Below are 21,149 nucleotides of genomic sequence, written 5' to 3'. Positions count from 1 at the left end.
AAGAGCCAGGACCTGGCAGCTGCCCGGCTGCGGCCAGGAAGATGTGGGGCAGCAGCCAGAGGGGGCAAAGGAGAGGGTGGCTGGGGCTCGGACACGCTGCAGGGGAACAGCGTTGTCCCCAGGGAGCACGTGGATTCCCAGAGGAGAGAAGAGAACAGGCACAGCTCAGGCGCCCACGAAGAAACCCCAGCACAGTGTGGACCATGCATCCCCTCTGCTCGAGCCCCCAAGCAGCCCCTTCCCAAGGGGAGCCCCAGCCTGGTCCCCCCCGGCGCTTTGGGGAAGCCGAGAGCCCAAGCCCTGCTGTGGCAGCCCACCCCAGGTCCCCTGCGCTGTCTCTTCCCTGTGCATGCAAAAGGGATCTGAGAGCAGGGTCAGCTCTCTGCAACGCGCGGCTCGATGGCTCTGCTGAATTGCAGCTCTCCCTTCCTCCACGTTCACCCCTTTGCCCTGAGAGAAGTTTGGTTTCTGCAACACCAGCAGCCCCTTTTCCCCCAGGGTCACCCCTCCCCTGCCCCCACTCTCCTCCCCCTTGAGCCAAACCCTTCTCCCTCCTGCAGCTCCTTTTAACACCCTCTCTGCAAGCAGGGAGCACCTGCGCGAGGGTTCCCCGCCGCCCGTGCTGGGCGCTCCCCGCTGCCACGCAGGTGCGCGGGCAGGCCCACGAGCCTCTCGGCGCCTTCCCGAAGGCGCGGAGATAACCACAGGCAGAGCTTGCAGTCTGGAGCCGGGGTCAAGCGTTTCCAAATACTCCGTCTTGCCATCTAGTGGGATGAAGGCGAAAGACCAGGGCTCACAGTTCAGGAGAGCTGGCTGGAGGCGAGTCTGACTGATAGCTATATTTCATCCTGCAGAAGCAGATGAGATCACTGGAGCTAAAGGACCAAGCTTAGATGTCAGGAGGATGGATGGTGAAGAAGGTGAGAGAAAGGGAGAGATACAGGAATAGACAGACAGCGAACAGGTAGATACAGCTGTTTCAAAGATGGCACGACAACAACAAGGCTAATAAATCCTGGCATTTCAGAGGCTGAAAGGAAAGGCTAGAACAGGGCCAAATTGTTTTTACCATTTGCCTAGGACCTTGACCTTTGAGTGAACGTAGCTGGTGTCTGAATAGCCCTGCTCTGGGCTTTTCATGAAAAAGAAAGGCAAGAGAAGCGAGCCCCATCCCAGCCTTGCACATTATTTGCAAGCACAAAAAGTTCCCCCTCGGTCTGCTCAGCCAAGGGGTGCATGTCCCAGCGGTGGGGTCGCACGTGGCCAAGCGCCTTGTGTGCACGCTGGCTCGCAGCGTGCCTCGTGCCCGTGCCCAGCTGCACAAACCAGGCAGGCTTGCAGGAGCAAGTGCCCAGCAGCGTTTGCAGCGTGCCCATATACAAAAAGCTGGATCTTCTTGCGAGGTTTTCTCAAGCTGCCTTTGCCTCCCCAAGCCTGGAGGATGTGGGCTGATCTCAGTGGTTTCAGTTCAGTATTTTGGATTCTCCAGGGATGTGTCATCTCTCTCATGGTATGCATGTTTATTGCATGTGTATAAAAATATAGAGGGTGAATACATTATATTTAAAATATCCCACCACTGGGCAGCTTTTTCAGATCTCGAAAGCTGGGATGATACAAGATATTTTAACTGCCTCAGAATGGAAGGAGGCTCTTTCTGCTGGCTCTGGGGACATTTGGCTCACAGCTCCCAACGCTGCTGGCAGACTTTCCCTGCAGTTGAAGGAGACCCAAACCGCAGGGGATCTGCAGCCCAGGGGAGTGGGAACCCTCTGGGCAGAGCTAACGGCTGAGACATCGGGCTGCTGTGATCGTGGTGTGTTGGGACCACTGTCCATCCCAGCCCAGAGCGGAGGGCAGGGCTCCAAGTTAGGATCAGGTCTCAGCACAGGGCAGGGGATGGGGGCTGCAGCAGGCGACGGGGGAACTCCCGTTCCCCTGTGTTGGGATCTCCCTTTACATCCTCTTTTGAGGACTGTGGCAATACATGCAGATGTCCCAGCTGTGGCCACAGCTCACATCTGGATGTCAAGCACTCTTCTGGAGCAACGGAAACCTGCTGACGTGGCTGGGGACACAGAGGGGACAGTCCGGTCATGCACATTAAACCTCATGTGGCCAAAGCATCACCTCTCTGGAGCAATGCAGCTCCTGGTCCTTGTCCAGGAACCCAAATGGATGGGTCTTACCAAGGCTCCTGGGGGCACCGAGGCCTAGAACAAGTGCGGATATGGGGAAGTCTCTGTCCTTGCTAACCCAGGGCCATTTGCAGAGCAGCTGCTGGGGCTGGATGAGCTTTCTGCAGCTCTTGCTGTTTAGAACAGGAGACTGCATGAATTTTTAAATTCTTGGGTTTATTACAGTTGCCCACATCCCATGAATTTTTCATCTTGGCTCCGTTTGCCCCATCATCGAGATCCCCCACCTGCTGCAGCTCATCTCCTCGCGCCTGCCTGCCCTGGGGGGAGAAGCCGGCTCGACCCCACATGTTCGGTGGGGCGGGCAGGGACGGAGGGGCCGGGCCGTGGGGGTGCGGGTGCCCTCAGTGGAAGCGGCCCGTGGGCAGGCGCGGCAGGCAGAAGTAGGCGTCGGGGAAGAGGCTGAGGTTGATGGGGTTGCCGTCCAGGCGGATGTCCTCCAGAGCCCGGCGGACGTGGCTGTGGTCTTGGCTGTCGCAGAACGTGTCCTCGTGCACGGTCTGGATGTTGTTGTTCTGGCCAAGGAGACAAAGCGCAAAATCAGGTTCGAAGAATCGGTGAGGAAGAGGAGGAGGAGGAGGAGGAGGAGGAGGAGGAGGAGGAGAGGCTGCTTGCAGACCCCCATCCCCGCTCTCTGCAAGACGCAGATACAGGCCCCTGGGGCTGTGCACTCTGGGAAGGCAATGGGTGTAAAAATAGGGGGAAAAAATGGCCAGGAGGACTGCAAGGGGCTGATAGATTTGGCAGAGCCTGAGTTTGGTTAGAGGGAAGGTTGGTTGGAGGAAGCTGAAGCAGCTGGAGAGGCGCAGGGGGCTCGGCGCGTCGCTCGCGCCGTTCTCACCTGGAGGTGCAGCGAGCGCAGGCTCTGGGGCAGGGGCGACGGGATATAGTCCAGCTCGTTGTCGGAGAGGTAGAGGAACTGGAGCTGCGTCAGGTCCTGCAGGGACGCAGACAAATGTCCCGTCTCAGGGAGACCTTACCCTCCCTGCTGCCCCTCTGCGCCATCCCGGTTACCCCTTGGTATGGCAGGTTTGGGCTAAAAGTGACTCAGATTCACCCATCGGCCTCTCCTTCATGTAGCAGGAGGCTAAGCTGGGGCTGAGGGTGCCCGGCACGGCTTGGTGCCCGCCGGCATCCCGGCACCCACCCGGAAGGCGTCGGGCCTGACGCCGGCACTGGAGATCCTGTTGAGGCGGGCGTCCAGCCTGACGATGCTGCGGGGCAGCTCGGGCAGCGCCGTCAGCCTGTTCCCGGGCAGGATGAGCTCCTGCAGGCTCGGGAGGAGGCGGAAAGCATCCGCGTCTGCCCGGGAGATGGAGTTGCTCGTCAGGTCTATGTGCTTCAGCTTCTCTGGTGGGAGAGAGAGAGGGAGGGGGTGACGCGGGAACGCACCGGCCCCCCCGGGGCTGCTCGTTTGCCCCGTGCTGCAGCACGAAGCCGGACGCCTGGGCCGAGCGACGGCAGCTCCGAGAAACCCCGCGCGTGGGGAGCGGCAGGAGCACGGCACGAGCCTCGCCCCGCACAAGCCTGGCCCCGGAGCGGGGCGAAACCCTCGGCTGCAACGAGGCCGGAGGGGTTACGGCACACGGAGGTGCCCGGGAGCTGCCCCGGGCGGTGGGGGGGGGGGGGGGCAGCTCGGGTTTGGCCGTGGTGCAAAAGCGGGCGCCGAGCCCGGGAGGGCATCCCGTGCCTCGCCTGGACGTACTCAGCCCCGCGAAGTCGCCGGCTCGGATCTGGCCGATGCGGTTGAAGCGGGCGTAGAGGTAGGCGGTCTGCGGCGGCAGCGGCGGGATGCGCTCCAGGCCGGCGTCGTCGCAGTACGCCGAGGTGCCCAGGCACAGGCAGCGCGGGCAGCTGGGCGGCCCTGGGGGGCAGCGGCAGCTCCTAGCGCGGCTCCTCCCGCGGCCCCGGCCCCGGGCCCGGCCCCACGCTCCCGGCCAGCTCTTTGGAGCAGTAAGAGCCGCATCCCTTAGTGGGGGAGTTCAAAGCAGAAAGGCAACAATTTCCCTTTGCCTCCTACTTAATTTGTCCCAGTCCGGCGTGACAGAAAATGAATAAAGATATTTATCCCTCGCTACAGGATTTTAATTGTCACTAATCTAATTGCTACTCTGCCCGACTGTCACAACGTCCCCGCTCATTAAAATGTTGCTGCTTTGCCGGGGCTCTTGTTTTCCCAGAAGTCTTGCTCCAGCCCCCCTGCCTGCCGTTTGGCAAGGTGCCCCCGCGCCCCCGGCCCCGCTGCTGCCTGGCAGAGCAAGCACCCGGGGAAAGGCTTCGCTCCGCTTTCTCCAGGGTGCTCGGGCTCCCTCCGTGCCGCCCAGAGACATTTGGTGGCACCTGGAAACAAGCTGCCCCTTTCTGGTGGGTCTGAGCCCAGGGCCGGGGAGCCTCGCTCACCTCCCGCAGTGACGGGCTCCAGCAGACCTGGGGGGCTGGACCCAGCGGCGGAGGTGGATGGGGGCTGCAGCTTCGGCATTTCAGCAGTGGTGCCCAAGTTTGGGAGACCTTCTTGGGCCTTGGTGGGGGGAGCCAGAGTCCCAACTTCAATCTGCAAGTAAAACCTGGGCATAAGGGCTGGGGCTGCCTGGGCAGAAGTCCTGCTGGTGAGTCCTTCCCTCCCCTCCAGGGCATAAGTCCACCAAGGGACACTGGTCAAGGGGTCAGGAGCACTGGGAAAGCCAGCTTCTACTTAAACAGCTCTCCTCAGTGAGGATTTCATGAAGCCCCCCTCCCTATTTACCCACACGAAGACAGGAGGCATCATGTCCCAAGTTCCTCTGGTCCCTGTCTTCACATGAGACCTTCTGTAATGATGTTCTTCACATCAATGATGACACCAGGCCAGTTTTGGGGAAGGGGAAAAGGAGGAGGAGGAGGCTGAGGTTGTAGAAAAGCCTCTCTTACCCCAGCAAGGGGGGGTGGAAGAGTGACCAGGGCTCCTCAGTTTGGAAAGGGGGCAAGAGGCAGGCCCAGGTCTCCAGCCGTGGCCATGCAGAAGTCCCTTCCACATCATGGGCAAAGCATTTGCCTCCCTCTCTTGGGATGCACCGCAGGAAGACCTGCCCCGCGTGCCTGGTGCTCTCCCGCCTCCCTCTCACCTTTGGAGCAAGGTCGCTGTAGTCGTAAAGCTCCTCATAGTTGCTTAAGTCAACGATCTCACCGTAGTTGTCCAGCGTGAGGTCGTAGTTGTCCAGGTCCAGGTTTTCATAGAGGGCAAGATCATCTTTGGGCTCCTCCACCTTCCTCATCTGCTCCTCGGCCGGGGCTGCCCAAGCCACCACCAGAAGCAGGCTCGTGATGCCCAGCCTGGCCAGGTTCCCCATCCTGTGCCTGCACCGGAGAGGGGGATCGCTGCAGGGCTGGGCTGCTGCTCGGGTGGCAGGGCACAGGGCGAGAGGCTGCTCCGACAGGGGTGGGCATGCCGGAGCCCGGAAAAGGCCACGAAGCGGGGGAAGTGAATGGACATGGAGAGGGCTGGGGATGGCAGCGCTGGCATCGCCCCACCCCCTGTGGGGCTCAGCCCTTGGAGGTGACCGGGGTGGGGACGCGAGAGCCCCTGGCCCCAGGAGCATCACGCCTCTCTTTCCAGGCCATTGCATGCCCGACTGCCTCGCCGCGCCGGAGAAGCGCCGCGCGTCCGTGCCGGCCCTCCTCGTCCTGCAGGTCTCCCAGCCCGGAGCAGCCAGAGCCCTGGTGCGCTTCCTGCGGCACGTCGGCCAGGGACCCCCCCACCCCGGTACGCATCGTGCCCCCCGACTCACCGCCGGGCAGCACGACGGCTCGGCTCGCTGCCCAGGGCGCGGGAGGAAGCACGGACGAAGCCCGCTGCCCTCCGGCTCGGCGTGGGAAAGCCCCGCTGCAGCTCCCGGCGCGCCGGCCGGCGAGCGCTGCCGAGGTTTTAAGGCACGAGAGGAGGGCAGGGCCGTGCGGAGGGGCTGCCGCGGGGAGAGGCGGGATGCTGCCAATCAGGCCAGCGGCACCCCACTGTCCCCTGCCCCCAGCGGGCCCTCGTGCTGTCCCCATGGCCAGCCAGCCCCCGCGGCGGCTTTGCTCTGAGAGCCTGGGCTTGCATCTAGGGCTGCCAGGGACGGGCTGGGATGGGAGCAGGGAGCAGGCCAGCGTGCTGCACTCTTGGTGTCCCTGTGGGTGACAGGGGACACGCAGCACTGGGCAGAGGGGACAGGGCAGCTCCATCACTGCTCCAACCAGCCAGTGCAATTTCTGGCTGCGTCCGTCCCTGCGGATGCAGCAGCTGCAAAGCCCCCGTCGCTCCTCTGCATTTCGGCAGGAGAGGTCAAGCCTCCCCCCTCGCCTTCGCGGGACGTCCCGACACCCATCCCTGGGGAGCCCGCAGGGGCACCCACCACGGCTGGGGGCTCCCACCGGCTGCCCCGGCAGACCGCTGGCTCACGAAACGCGGCTCCGGCTCTGGCCATCCCCTCTGCAGCTGGAGCGGGGCCAGGGCAGCTGCCCCCCCCTCGCCCCCTCCCGCCGGGATCGGCGCCGGCTGGTGCCTCTGCTCGGCCCCAGGACGGGCAGGGTGGGAGCGGGGACCTCGCGGGCGGGCGGGCAGGCGGCCGCCCACCGCCGCTAAAACGTCCTCCGCTCGCGCGCGCAAACCGCAGCCCCCGCGCTCGCCCGCCGGCGACGTCGCGCCCACATGCCGGCGTTTGCTGGGCCGCCCGCGCCGCCCCCCTGCAAACCGGCACGGTCCTCCTCCGCGCCCCCGCCGCCCCCGGCCCCCAGCCCGCGGCGCACGCCGTGTTTGGCCGTTGCCTGGAAAAAGCCCCCGCGCCCCCCCCCCCGCCTGCGAGGCGGCCCCATCCCCGCGCGGCGCGGAGCAAAAGGCCGCCGCTAATCTCCGCTAAGCCCCTCATTAGCGGGCTCTGCAGCCGGCGCGGCGGAGGCGACGTGGCAGCCCCGGGTGGGCGGGGGGGGGGATCTGCTCCCCGGCGGCGCTTGGCCGCTTGGCCGGGGTCGGCCGGTGCGTGCCCCCGCCGGGGAGGACAGGCTTCGGCGCAGCGCGGCCGGAGCGGCGCGCGGCCTTTAAAACACACCTCCGCTGCACCGGAGAAAGAGCCGGCGTCCGTCCTCGCACCGGCTTCTTCCCCGCTCCCCCAGCGCAGCTGCACCTCGGTGCCAGCACTTACCGGGCACCGTCACCTGCGGCGTCAGGGCAAACCTTCGCTGCAGGAGAGATCCCGGCCGATGCATCAGAAAAGGGATTTTTTTTGGGGGGGGGGGAGGTGTCACCAGCTGCAGAGGGGGTTAATTTCAGCAGCGATTTATCACGTTGCAAACCGCCTTTGGGCACGTTCGACAGCCCCCCCCCCCCCCCCCCCCCCCGGTGGGCCCGCAGCCGCCTCCTCGCCGCTGTGGGCACCGGCCCCCGACACGCTGGGAGCCCTTTGATGCTGGGGCCCTGCTGCGCCCACCCTGCTCGTTAGCCCCCAGCACGGCTAACGAGGAGTTCCCAGCCCTCCCCTCGATCCCGCTGGCACATCCCAGGGTTTTGCACACCGCCAGCCTGGCTCCCGCTCCCGGAACAGCGTGCGACCGCTGTTTGCACAGAAAAGGAACGGTTCGCCCCGTTTCCGCGGGGCTGAGATCCTCCGGGAGAGAGGGCTGACTTGCCTGGGGAGGCAGCGAGCAAACGCGTGCCCTGCGAGCGCGTGATTCACGCGCCGCTCACAAAACACGGAGATTTGCTTCTACAGCGCCAGGCATAAGGGGAGCCGGCTCTCCGTGCCAGCTCTGCGAACGTGCCCGCTCGCGTGAGCGGGGACCCGCGCCGAAGCCCGTGCGTTCGCACCCGCGCCCACGCCCGCCCGCCCTCCCCGCTGCTGATTCACGCGGGCGCGCCGAGAGCCGAGGCGATTTCAAGGCTGCGGGCGGAGGGATCGCTGCCTACACCCGCTCCGCTCGCATGAAAACGCGCGTGTGCAACGGCGGCCCCGGGGGGGCCAGGCGCGTTTCCGCGGGCGAGGGAGAAGCCTTCGTCCTCGGCCGGCCGCGGAGGCCCCCGGGGGTCTCCCCCGGGCAGCGACCCCCCAGCCCAGCCCAGCCCCGGCTCCCGGAGCAGTTACCCGTGAGGATGAGGATGGGCCCTGGAGCAGCGCCGAAGGAAGAGGCGAGGGAGAAGCAGCTCTGAGCACAGCGCCGGGTCCCTTTTGAATCATTTTATTTTCACCACTGCAGAGAGTAGGAGTGAAAATACCATTAAGTTGAAATCAGTCAGGAACTAAGTATGTCTATAGATATATCTGTACAGTCTACCAGTATATATACACATTATATATAAATATATACATAGGATCTCCGGGTTTAAGGCTGAAACCTGTCGAACCCAATAAAGCCTGCTGGAGCAAGAGATGGAGAAGGGACTTTTACCAAAACTGCCGCCCTTGAATTAACACGGGGGCTTAATTAACAGTGCCGAGGCATGCAGGGCACGTCTGGAAGGCAAGGGGGGGAAGCGCTGGTGTTTCCCACGGGCTCCAGGGAGATTCCCGCGCCCGCTGCCTTTCCCAGGGAGCGCGACACTCGGTGCCTGTCTGCGCTTACCTCCTACCAGGCTCATTTTTGGTGGCTGAACACAAGGGAGGCAACTGCTCCTTTAATTGCTTTAATGCATATTTCAGGTGGACTTATTTATTTGTTTATTTTCCTCTAATGCTCGGCCTTCAATCTAAATCCTGAGAATCAGGAAGAAAATAAGAGAATAATCCCCCCTAAACCCGGACGCCCTATATATGCAGGTACAGCTATCAAAGAGGGAAACGATACATGTGGAAATGTGGAGAAGGGGAATAAAAAAAAAGCTTTTCCAAAAGATTTATTCTTCCCTTTTCTTTTCTTCTTCCAGAAAAAGCCAAAACCAGACATATGTGGTTTGTTCAAGAAAGCAGCCAGGAGTGAAATTATTTATAGAGTCGAGTGATAAGGGGAGAAGAGCTGCGAGAGCAGAGAGGAGATTTCACGGGTGTAACCCCAGCTCCAGCAGAGCCCGGATTTGCACCCACGTCGCCACGGCCAGCATCTGGCCCCAGGTACCTAAATACAAGAGCGAGATTCACGCCAGCATCGCTGTTGAAGCAGCGGGCTCTGCTCGGGGCGCTCGCTGGCAGCCGCGGGGCCCGCTGGCGTCGGGGCCTGCCCGCCGCGGGGCTCTCGGCGGGAGCAGCGAGCTGCGGCCGGGGGCGAGGGCTGCATCGGGAGGCACCGAGCCCTGCAGCACGGCTGGCAGGACGCAGGAGGGGACGGCTGCGGGACCGGGGCCGGCTCAGCCTGCACAGCTCGTGTTGGAGCCCCGGGAGAGAAGAAAACGAGGGCTGGGGGAAGGCAGGAAAGGTGGTCGGGTCCCACGAAGGAGGGTGCGTGTGGAATTGCTCCAGGGAAAGTGGGATCTGCTCTCCATACCCATGGCACAGCAAACCCCAGCTCCATCTGCAGGAGCCGGAGACCTTTCCCCACCAATATCCATGCCAAATTGACAGCAAGGCCCATAGGAGGGAGGAAAAAAAAAACACCGTGCAACCTCTAGAGTAATCCAAATTGAAGCCCCCCCCCCAAAATAAAGGGACCAAGGGGGAGGACTCGGGTGGGACCCCAGGACGCGGCTCTGGCCACGAGGTGTCGTTGCCGGCCCTGCCGAACGGCGCCAGGCCCGCGCCTCCGCCTGCGGGAAGCCCTGCTCGCAGGAGCCCGCGGCAGACGGACGCGGGGCCTCCTGCAGCCGGACGCCCAGGAACCGCCGGGCCAGCACAGCCCCGTGTCCCCGGCTCGGCGCCCCGCTGCCGCGGGGTGACCGTTGGTCACCTCGTCACGTCAGCCGCAGGACAGCCCTGCTCCAACCCCACCACCGCCGTGGCTTTTCCCCGGGGATGTCTGAGCCTCTCCGTGGGGCTGGTGGGGGAACGTGCCCACGGGGTGCGCCCGGAGCAAGGAGACAACCCAAGTCATGCAGCAAGTCAGGAGAGGCCAAGCAAACCTCCATCTTTCCCCAGGATGTTCGGCAGGGCCCCATTCGCCCCCTCCAGCACAGGGCAGAGGGGGAAAGCTGTACCCAGTTCCCTGCAACACCAGCAACAAGGACACAGCTGTCCCCAGGCAGATCTGATTTTTGAGCTTTCCTGCTTTGCTGGGTTTGACACTCAAGCTGAGCACTGCTGCCTTCGAGCCAAAATTGCTTCATTCTGGAAACATGTGATAACGGTGCCGCAGGATGGCTTGGTCCTAGGCTCCCCATTTCCTCCCTACTTCCATACAGCTCCCTCATCAGCTCCCTCACGAGGCACTTTCAACCAGGACAAATCCCAAGCTCCCAAACCTCTACCAGGTGGAAGTGGAGAACAAGCCCCAGTAGTGGCCAGGGACGCAGAGCCCTGGGGACAGCCAGGGGGCAAGGCAGGGAACAGGGATTGCCAGCTGGATACCAGGGTGAGGGTAGCACCCATCCCGTGCTGCCCAGGTGCCTGCCATGGCCTGGGATGGTGCCATCCTGTGGACAAGGGCTCACCGGAACATATATGCCAGGGCCACCAAGGAGAGGGGGAAATGCAAGAAGGAAGGAGAGGCAGGGTGGGAACATGGGGAGAGGGAGGCAAAGAGGGTCCCAAGAGTCAAACGCCAACAGGGGTCGAGTCTCTGTGCAAAGCCAAGTCCTGGGAGAGGTGCACTGCTGGCAGGGTTAGAAGACCACGGACTGCAGGAGCCGGAAGCACATCATCAGGTCCAGGGGGATGGGGGGCTTCAGGAGGTTCCCATCCAGCCGCAGGTAGCGGAGCCGGGGCACGCTGTCCAGGTCCGAGGGTGAGAAGTCCTGGATGGACACCAGGGATGTGGGGCAGATCTGCGTCCCATTGATCTCTGCAGGGAGGAGAGGCAAAGCAGGAGGTCGTCAGAGGAACCAGGACAGGGACGGCACTGAGCAATGCTAGAGACCCCCCTGCCCTGCTGGCCCCGTCCCCCTGGGCTCACCCAACCCGGCACGGAGGTTGCTTTGCTGCCGAAAGGGGAACCCTCTGCCTCTTGCCTTAACTCTCAGTGCTCTGGGCATTAGCTGCTCCCAAAGACAGGATGCAGCCCTACACCCTCAGCGAGAGGCAAATCCTGCTTTTGTTCAGAATTTAAGTAGGTTATGTTCAGCCAAAGAAAGGTGAGAAATATGGTGTCCATAGAGAGAGAAAAGGGATGATTTCAAACGCGAAACCAGCCTAGCCAGCCCTAAGCCTTCAAAAAGTATCACTGAAGCACGCTGCAGCACTGTCGGGATAAAGATAACATTAGTAATCACTGATTGGGCTTGTTGCATGTCACTGAGTTTCCACGTATTTCTCCCCATCACTAGGCCTGCTTTGCAGAAAATGAACCCAGGGATTCTTACGTTACTACCCAACTCCAAGAACTGAAACCTTATAAAAACTAGGTACACCAAGGTACAAGACAGCTGGGGTAAAACAGAGCTGGGACATGGGGTGCATGGCCATGCAAACATCTCTCCATGGAAAGTCTAAGCAGGACTTTGCTGTGGGTGTATGTACCTTGAAGTCAACAGCAGTCACAACCTTAACCTCAAGATTCCTCTAGGTTACAGTTTGGTATTTAAATAAAATGCAGATTAACTTGCATTTCATCCCTACGTCATTATTCCCTCACGAACCAACACCAGCTGCTTCCATCAGACAAGGAACTTGGCCTTGTGCAGTTTTTGTCCTTCTCTCTCCAGCATCGTGTCTCACAACACTGTTAGCACTTGGCATCAAGGGAGAAGACTTCTCCCTCTCCTCGCTTACGTCGCAGCCAGAGACGGTGCCCTGCTATGTCAGGAGCCAGCTTGCTGAAGCTGTGCTGCAATTTAGCAGCTGCTCTTCAGCAGCTGATTACTTTTGCATAGGAAGCCACACGTCACTGCACAATAAATATGAGGGGCACCAGCAGTGCCTGTGTTGCACCACTTGTTACTGGGCTCAGTGACCTGCTTTACGATGGCTTCACAGGTGACCACCACCTTGTGCAGGTCCTGTAGCTCTAATAGACCCCACTGCAACCAAAAGTCTAAGAGCCCGGCTGCTTGTGTGCACTTCTCCCAGTGCACACAGGTTTCTGGGAGGAGCGCTGCACTCTTGCTCCCCTGAAGATCTGCTCAGCAAGGACACGAGGTTGCTGGACCTCTACTGTTAGAAACAGCCGGGCCTGCTGGGAATGGGTCTCTATCTCCCTCCCCCCCGCCATTAGCCGTGTTTACACATCTCACAGACCAGCACCTCTCCCATGAAATTGCTGTACTTTGCCAGAAATAGTGTGAAATTGCCCCAATTGATTTGTCAAGGCAACCTCCATCACAGCCCTGTTCTCCTTTTTCTTTGTGAGGCTCAGCTGAAGAGCTAAGCTGTGTTATTTCTAACCATCTTGACTGCGTACTTGGCATCTGTTCTTGAAATATGTGCACAGACTCTTTCTTTTTAAATACACATATTCCTGCATCATTCTGAGGAAGTAAACCTTTCGATGGCAGGTAGACATGAAAAGGAGTTGCCCATGACACTGAGGGGAAAAAAGTGCTGTAGCAACACAGGGAATTAAGCTCTGCTCTTCCATGTTCCTGAGCTATTGCCCTAATCCCTGGGCCTCTACATCCAAATCCATCCTCCCTCATTATAGAGGGTCACCAGCTCATTTCAGCACTGCATCCCCCTTCAAAGGGTTCAAATCCCAGTGGGTAAAAGATGCCATTTTTCCAATGAAATGCATGCCACCCCCCAGCATATCTGCTCCCTGAGCTTAACTACGGCCTCCCGACCCATTATCTTGACTCACTTTCAATGGAGTTGTTGTTTAGGTAGAGGTGCTCCAGCTTGGAGCTGATGAAAGGGACATTGGTGAGCTTGTTGTGAGCCAGGTGCAACACCAGCAGGTTAGTGAGGTTGAAGGAATTCTTGGGCAGCCCTTTGTCAGAGATCTGGTTGTAGTTGAGCCGGATGAATGCCAGGTTGGGGAACTCCTTGAAGTAGTCGCTGGGGATGTCCTCAATGTTGTTCCTGTCTAGGAAGAGTTGGTGGATGGCACTGGGTACCCCAGGGGGCATTTTCCTCAGGATATTGTGGGCGAGGTTGAGTTGCATGAGGTTCTTGAGTCCCTTGAAGGTGTTTTTGTTGAAGACCCCATCACTTAGCTTGTTGTGGTGCAGATCCAAGAGCACCAGGTTCTCCAGCTTGTTGAAGACCCCAGCAGGAATCTTGGAGATCTGGTTCCTGCTCAGACGTAGCTGCTCTAGGTTGGGTGGCAAGAAGGAAGGCACCTCCTTGAGCTGGTTTTTCTCCATGTAGAGGAAGATGAGGTTTTCCAGCTTCTCCAGGACCCGCCTGTCCACCTTCCGGATGCGATTGTTGTCTAGGTTGACCCATTTCAGTTGAGTGGCGTTCCTGAAGGATTCCTCTGGGAGGTCATCGATGAAGTTGTTCTGGAGGTAGAGGTAGTGGATGCGGGACGGGATGATGGGGACCTTCCGCAGGTTGCGACTGTCACAGTAGAGGGCAGAGGGAAAGTCTGGAGGGCAGTAGCATTCCCGGGGGCAGTCGGGAAAGACGGAGGGGGGACCTGGTGGCAGGGGCGGGGGCAGCTCAGTGGGCTCGACAGGCTCGGGAGGCGGGCGCGTGGGTTTCCGGGGAGGCTTCCTCCGCTGCCCGCTCACCTCCGAGATCAACACAAGAACCAGTGGGAGAAGCAATCTGAAGGACACCTTCATGGTCCAGATATTTCCCTGAGGGAGGCAACAAGAACAGGTGAGTTAAGAAAGAGCCCGATTTAAGTTACATATCATCTCCCATCTCCTGCCATCTCTACCAGCTCTGACAGACAAGAATTTACTCCACATCTCAGCCGGGTAGCCCACTATTTTCTCTCCTTCCTTTTTGAACTTATCTTTAAATCTAAAGCCCTGCCTAGGCCCCAAGTCACTCCTCGGCTCAGCTTTATTTATTTACTTATAAAAAAAGAGAGAGAAAAAAAAAGGATATGACCTTTTAAAGAACAGCCCATAGATGAGAGAAGAGTCACTGTTATATAAACTGCAGAAATCACCCAACTGGCAGAAAGCTGTCCCTACCCAGGCCTGGGTTTTCATCCTTAGAGCTCTGCTTGATCAGCGATGTCAGAAATCACGAGGCAATTTCTCATGTGTCACCCCCCCCCCCCCCAAAAAAACCACACTGCTGGCTTACTGAAATGAGTTCAGGGGCAACTTTCCTCCTGCAGCAATGAGAGGGGAGAGCTGCACAGAGGTCCTAGTACTACTGCAAAGAGCCTGGGTAATAAGTTTGGCAGAGGACAATGCAGCAGGTAGAAAAACAGAGAGACAGATGGAGAGCAGAAATCCCCTGGCCAGCTGGGAACGGAGCAAAAGATGGGCCAGAAAGGATAGTTCTCCACTTCTCCCACGGCAATAGGAGGGTGTGGAGCCACAGCTTCCCTTCAGCTTTGACAGATGGTGTCACCGACACGACCACACCGAGTCCTGATGCACTGACAAGCAGACACGTCCAAAGCGAGGCATGCAGCTGTGCCAGCACTGCCGAGCAGAGCCTGGGTCCTCTCCAGGAGACCTGCTGCCACTGTGACTTCTCCCAGAAGAATGGATCACCTCCTCGGAAGCTCTGATGGATTAGGCTTAATTTTGCAGTTGAGCCAAAAATCAATGGTTCAGTAGCAAATTGGCTGAGCGATGGTATCGGGAGGCCAGCAGCAGTTAGCAAGGCGGCAGTGATAGATGGGCTTGTGCTTCAGGGACTAGGCTTTAACGCAGGACAGGACAGCCCCTTTCCGAGGCTACGTGATGAAGAGGACGCTTGCAAGTCTACACACAGGCGACACAGGGACTTCCTGTGCTGTCCAAGTAACTGATGCTTCCCATCCAATCCCACCGCAAGGTGATGGGCTGGGATAGCTGCCCCAGGTGGTCCCAGGGGAGATGTGGTGAGATCAGGAGAAATCTCTGCTTGCTCCTAGCCCCAGCAAGAGGGGCTCTGGCAAGACTGTAGCAGGGGGAAACGATCCTGCCTCTCCTGAGCACCTGCACAGCCCCTTCCCACACAGCTCTGGGTGCGACTGTGCCCCCAATTCTGTGCTCATGAGCTTTGAGGCTGCTGAGCTTTACTTTCCCTTCTGCCACCTGGAAGAGTGGCAATGTCCCCAGCAAGCCTCTCACTGGTGCCTTTCCAGCTGACAAAACGGAGCCTGGAGGAATCTAGCTCATTGCGGCAGAGCTTCCCAAAAAGCCCGGCACAGAAGGTGCATTGGATGCTCCCAGACTCCTCGGGAGTAGCTGGAGGCAGGACAGGCTGTGTGCTTTCTGAGTAGGCAGCAGACACCTCTGGGCGCTCGCCAGGCTTCTTCCAGGGGCATTTGTCACCCGGCAGGAAGAGAGCCAAGATAGATGTGCACTTGGGCAGATGGATGAACTCAGCAAAGATGCAGTGGGAGAAAGAATGAAGTGCAAGGAGACAAGGAGGAGGTTGGAGAGACTTGGGGGAGGATGGACCTCCTGGGCTGAGCGCCTGCCCAGCACCGCTGAGACGGGGCACCGGGCTCTCCCGGCTCTCCGCTCTCCAATGCAAGGTGCAACGAGGCAGGGACGGGCTCTCTGCTCGCGGGCGCACACACAGCGCTCCCTTAGCGCCTGGCGGGGCCCAGGGAACCGGGAACGTGCCCGTGGCCAGCCCCAGTCAGCTCTGCTTGCCCAGCACTGGACAGGAGCTGAGCCAGATGCATCGCATCCCACCTCGGGCGGCCGCAGGGACGTGCCAGGAGCGCCCGGCGAGCGCAGCGAACGGCAGCCCCCCCAGCAAACCAGCACTCGCCGCCTTCTCCCAGCAAGGAGACGCTGTCCCGGGCGGCCCCTGAGCACACCAGCCCCGACCCTCCCGCAGCAGCTTCCACCCAGGTGCTGCCACCCACCACGGTCCACGTCCCACCCTGGGATGTCCGTAGGGACCTTGGCTCTCAGCAGTGCACCAGCCCATCTCCCTCTGATCCCGCTCCTCGCATTCCCAGGGCTCAAAGCAATCGGCTCCCTCCAGGAAGAGATCCTGCCCTCACCCCCCACTCCCCAGCCCCCAGGCCCAGCCTGGGACTTCCCTTTTTGTTTCACTCCTGCTCACATCTGGCTCCGTTTAACCCTACAAGCCTCACGCGCCTGCTGGTTTCAATCAGAGCTCTGGCATCTCGCTGGGGGAAGGGAGGAAGAGGCGAGGAGCAGCCGAGAAGCGTAGGGCCAAAATCCCGCCAGATATCCAGCGCAGCAGTGCTGTAACGAGTCCCCTTTGGGGACGTACGTGCGTGCTCCTGTGCTGCAAGAGGACAGATTAAACGGAGGGCGGCAGAGAATGGACAAATTCATGGCAGGGGTCTGGTCCACGTGGAGTCCCCTCCCAGCGCCACAGGACCGCGCTTCTCGCCCAGCCACGTCCCTCTCTGCACGCACGTGCCCCCCGCCTGGTCCCAGGCCGCTCCAAAAACTCCAGGGTGGATTTTAATGCCTGCAAAGATGGGGCAGGGAAGGGGGGTCCCGAGCTCTGGCTTTGGCCCGCTGCAGCGGGAGGAGGCAGCTGCGAAGCCAGAACGTGATATCGCAGCCAGCACGCGCCGGGATCCGGGCCGTGGGCTCCCTCCTCCCCCAGGGCAGCGCTGGGCTCTGGCCACCCCAGCAGCCGCCCCAGGGCACATCGCGGCGAGGAGATGGGACGGGGCAGAGCCGCGACTCCGTGGGTCTCCGGGAGCTTGCTGAGCGCTCGGCCCGCCCGGGAGCAGCCCAGCGGACGGGCTCCGCGCGAGGGCTTAGCTCTGCGGACATTTGGGGACCCAGGCTTTAAGAGCAGCTGTCACCGGGCCAGAAACGGAGGCCAGAAGCTGGCAGCAGAACATGCCATTTGTCACCACAGAAGGAAGGCGTCAGAAAGCAGCAGCGACCCTTCTCGTCCGCGCAGCGCCTGCGACCCGCAGGGCGCCCCGCTGTCCCCCCCCCCCCGCTTCAGCCCACCCCGCAGGGGCTCTGCCCCGAGAAACAGCCCGTTCGGGGCAGGCAGCATCCGCGTCCAGACAAGTTGCAGGCCAGCCGCTCGCGGCCAGCGGTCCACGCAACAGCCAATACCCAGAACAGCATCCATGCAGCAGGCCCACAGCTGGGCTTTTTGCACCAAACCCAAGGCCACTGCAAGCTTTACGATTGCCTCCAGCCCGTTTAAAGCCAGCTCTCCCTGCGTGCGTGTGTCACTCTGTTCTCTGCCTGCTTTCACACGGCTGAATTTGCTGGCATGAAGTGCAAGGAGCAAATTTCAAAATCCCACGCCCAGAGTCTGCGTGAGCAGCGTCTGCTGCGCCTGCCGCCAGCCCCCGGCGCAGGACGTGCTTTGCAAATGCCTCCTTTCGACCTTTCTCACCAGTCCCAAGCAGACAGAGCGGCTCAGATTCAGGAGACCCACTAGGAAACCATGCAACTAGAATAAAGTTAAACCATGAAGCAACACATACTTTCAGGAAACCAACTGCTTAGGGTGGAGAAAAGGATGAATACACGGACTAAAGCAGTTCTGACACCCCCCAGCTCAGGGCTGGGCTGAGCAGCTCCGCTCTGTTTCTTCCCCCAGGAAGGGGCATCTCGTCTCATTACAGCCAGGGGTCAAAAATCAGAGGCAGTGGCTGGAAGTTCCAGCTCCAAGATGCTGCTGATATTTGCTGTCCAAAAGGTTTAGTTTTACTGCACCTAAGGACCCCTTGCTCTGGGAGCTATGGGCTAGTTTTCAGCCCGTTTCCCACAACCCTGGGAGCTTTGTGCAGAGTTTCTCCATCGTATCCCCTAGTCCCATCACCGCGTGAGCCCTTCAGGCCGCAAACGCCTGCAGCAATCTTGGGAACCAATACGTTAACGTAGAAAAAGGAAGGCAACCCAAAAATAACTGAGAAGAGCCAGCAATGCTCCCTCGTTGGCCTCTCTCCACATCCGACCGCTGTAACAGCCCGTTAGTGTCTTTGCAAGACGCCGGGTCTGATCGGCCGTGCCCGAAACAGGGAGCCCTTTATCGAGCCGCCCCGCAGAGCCGGGCACGGTGGCGAAGGGCCAAAGGCAGCGCAAGCGCATCCTCCCCGGGAGCGCTCGCCCCGGCGGCCCCGAGGCTCCCGGGCCGCGGCGCAACCCGCCGCTCTCGCGCTTTCCCGGGGAGCGGCCGGGCTGCAGCCTCGCAGGGAGAGCAGCGCATCCGCGTGCGGGCCGGGGCGTCCCGCCTGCAGCGCCGCCGGACGCTCTCACGCGCCCCTTAACGACGCTTTCGGGCTGCGAGCAGCAGGGAGGCAACGCACAGCTCGTGCTTTTCTCTGCGTGCCGTTTCCTAACTGCGTAGAGGCCCGCAGACAAGTTGCAAAAGGCTCACTGCTCCCGTCTACAACCTCCTTCCCCCAGGAGGGGACGTGGGAAGGCAGTCCCAGTAAAAAGGCAAAAAAAAAAAAAAAAAAAAAAAAAAAAAGTTTCCGCTGCCTCCTCAGCACTGGCAACCCCCCCTGCGCCCCCTCCTCCTCCTCCCTCGCTCTGCAGCCCGAACCTTCCCCGGGGCTCCTCACCACACACGCTGCAACTGGCTGGACACAGAAAACAAGCAGCTGGGGCGAGCGGCCGCTTCCGAAGCGATCACACCGAGCCGCGGGCCGGCCCCCCCGCGCACGCTGCGCCCCCCGAGCCGATTCCTCGCACGGCCCTCTCCCGGCTCCGCTTTCCCCGGGGGCCAGGAGCTGCTCCCTGGTGCCTTACCAGCTCCCTCCCAGGCTCTTCCCGAGGACAAAGCCTCCCACAGCTGCACTTCAATCTCTTCGATCCCAGGTGGAAACGCTCGGCCCGTCCGCCTCCGCCAGCGCCCGCGACCCCGCTGCCCGGCCCGGCGGAGCAGCCGGCAACGGGCGCTTCCCGGGAGGCTCCTCCGGCGCCTTGCGGGATGCTGGCAGCCGAGCACCACATAAGGAAGGCGCCGCGCAGGGCTCCCAAGCTCCCACGTGCCGCGTGCTTTGCATTCAGCTGCCAAGAGGATGAATTTCCACTTTCCACCGCGCACGTACTTCTCCTGCAAGCACCCAGTTTTCAAACAAGCAGGGCAGGGAGGGTCCGGGCTAACACGAGGCTCTTCCCGACACGCAAACCCTTCCCCTGGGGCTACGGTGAACATCCCCATCCTGTTCCTTCCTCCAAGCATCTCCTGCCTCTGCCGGAGGGGAGACGAAGATCCGGGTCCAAACCGTACCTGCGGGAAGGGGGCTGACCCTCGCCAGCCCCCGCGCGGCTCTGCCCCGTGCATGGGATCAGCTGGCTACCAACACGCCTTGGATGTGCCGGTGTGGGGGCAGCGGGAGACTCCCCCCTCTGCCCCCCGCTCCTGCGGCAGGCAGGGGCCGGGTGGCCCCCGCTGCGGCGTGGACGCGGACCCCGCCGAGCCCTTCGCCCCCGGCTGTTTCGGCCAGCGTGCTCAGCGCGGGGGGCGTGGGGTGACCGGCTGCCTTCGGAGGACGGAACGGCAAAGCCCCGGCTCCGGGGCGGCCCGTCTCTTCACAGCCTCTCCTCCTCCTCCTCCTCTTCAAACGCTTTTGCTGCTGCTTCCCGCGGCAGGGGATGAGTGGGTCCCGGGAGGGAGCAGGGGGTCCCGGGACGGAGCAGGGGGTCCCCGCGAGCCCCCCGGGAAGCGGCTGGCAGCCTCCGCGGCACTAGCATGCACGGGACTTTTGGCTGCCTTTGCAGCCCTAAATACCCCCCACCACCACCACCACCCTGCCCCGGGCGGAGAAAAAACTCTTGGAGTAAGGAAAAAAATAGAAAGCAGAAAGGCTGCAGCTGCTGAAGAAGAGAAAACACGAGAGAGGCAAGAAAAAGCAACAGCAGATGTTTGCACGTCGGAGAGACTGGAGCGGGCAGGAGCGGCAGCGCCCGGGCTGCAGCGTCAGGCGCGGGGAGAAGCCCCGGCCGCGGCTTACCTGCGCGCTCCTCTCCCTCCTCTGCCTCTCGCAACGCGCGGGACAGCGGCTCCGCGGGCGCGCGGCTCCTGCTGCCGCCGCTGCTGCTGCTGCGCCGGCCGCGCGCCTCCGCCGAGGGCTCGCTCGGCTCGCCGAGGGCGGCTGGGAGCGCGGGAGGCGGGGGGCCGCCGAGGCCCGGCGCCGACCGAAACGTCTTTCTGCTGCAGCCGAGGGCTCGGGGCGCCGAGCCGCCCGCCCGCACGCACACACACCGGCCTGGCCTGCCTGCCTGCCTGCCTGCCGCGGGGCGGGCACTTCGCAGCAGCTCCGGCTGCCGCCCAGCAGCCGTGTTTAAAAACGGAGCTAATTAATAATTTAAATAAGCCCGGCCCTTGCCACGGCCCCTCTTGGAGGAGCGTGTGCTTGGGCCCAGCTGCGCGTCCGGCTCGCCCCGGGGGCTCGGCGCGTGCCAGCAGCCCGTGCCTGGTCCCCCGCCTGCGACGGGGGACACCCAGGTGCCCCCAGCCCCTGCCAGAGGCTTCGCTCACAGCTGGTGACAGCTTTAATCCAAATCCTGGTGACACTTAAGAAAAAGGAGGATGGGGAGCAGCTGGAGGGGGGCGGGACTCGTCCCCACAGTCAGTGCCCATGGGAAGGGTGGCAGGGTCCCGGCTGGGGGGCACCGGACCTCCAGGCCTGGCCCGGTCACAGCGCTTGCCACGGGGGAGCCCCGTTCCCACGGGCATCCCCAGCGCCCGCGAGCCCCGTTCCCACGGGCGTCCTGTCACCAGCGAGCCCCGTTCCCATGGGAATACATGTCGACGGAGAACCCCATTCCCACGGGCATCCCCAACACCAGTGAGCCCCACTTCCACGGCACCCCTGTTGCAGCCGTCTCGGACGCGGGCAGGAGTTTCTCGCCCTCTCCAAGCCCAGCCTGCCGGAGGGGTCAGGAGCCAGAGCCGC

At 61.4% G+C, this 21,149-nt stretch overlaps 2 protein-coding genes across 3 annotated transcripts; both read right to left on the bottom strand.

The window, feature by feature from the left end:
* Positions 1-2,464: 2,464 nt before the first annotated feature.
* On the bottom strand, positions 2,465-5,945 carry OPTC (opticin). Its single transcript, XM_062594805.1, has 7 exons — positions 5,934-5,945; positions 5,300-5,599; positions 4,599-4,749; positions 3,904-4,062; positions 3,346-3,548; positions 3,040-3,135; positions 2,465-2,713 (listed from the first exon to the last, which is right to left on the bottom strand). Exons 1-7 carry the CDS (start codon positions 5,943-5,945, stop codon positions 2,543-2,545), a joined length of 1,092 nt encoding a protein of 363 aa, XP_062450789.1. The 3' UTR covers positions 2,465-2,542.
* A 2,402-nt stretch (positions 5,946-8,347) lies between these two features.
* On the bottom strand, positions 8,348-20,495 carry PRELP (proline and arginine rich end leucine rich repeat protein). 2 transcript variants are annotated; one of them, XM_062595038.1, is made up of 3 exons: positions 20,205-20,495; positions 13,020-13,962; positions 8,348-11,069 (listed from the first exon to the last, which is right to left on the bottom strand). In XM_062595038.1, exons 2-3 carry the CDS (start codon positions 13,945-13,947, stop codon positions 10,891-10,893), a joined length of 1,107 nt encoding a protein of 368 aa, XP_062451022.1. In that variant the 5' UTR covers positions 13,948-13,962; positions 20,205-20,495; the 3' UTR covers positions 8,348-10,890. The 2 variants fall into 2 exon arrangements, with proteins under 2 accessions (XP_062451022.1, XP_062451021.1); XM_062595037.1 differs by lacking the exon at positions 20,205-20,495 and adding an exon at positions 18,997-19,215.
* Between the last annotated feature and the right edge of the window lie 654 nt (positions 20,496-21,149).

The sequence above is a fragment of the Rhea pennata genome, chromosome 25, assembly GCF_028389875.1.
Source record: "Rhea pennata isolate bPtePen1 chromosome 25, bPtePen1.pri, whole genome shotgun sequence".
In the NCBI taxonomy this organism is placed as follows: Eukaryota; Metazoa; Chordata; class Aves; order Rheiformes; family Rheidae; genus Rhea; species Rhea pennata.
Note: the sequence above shows the minus strand (reverse complement) of the source record. Positions and strands in the feature narration are given on the sequence as shown.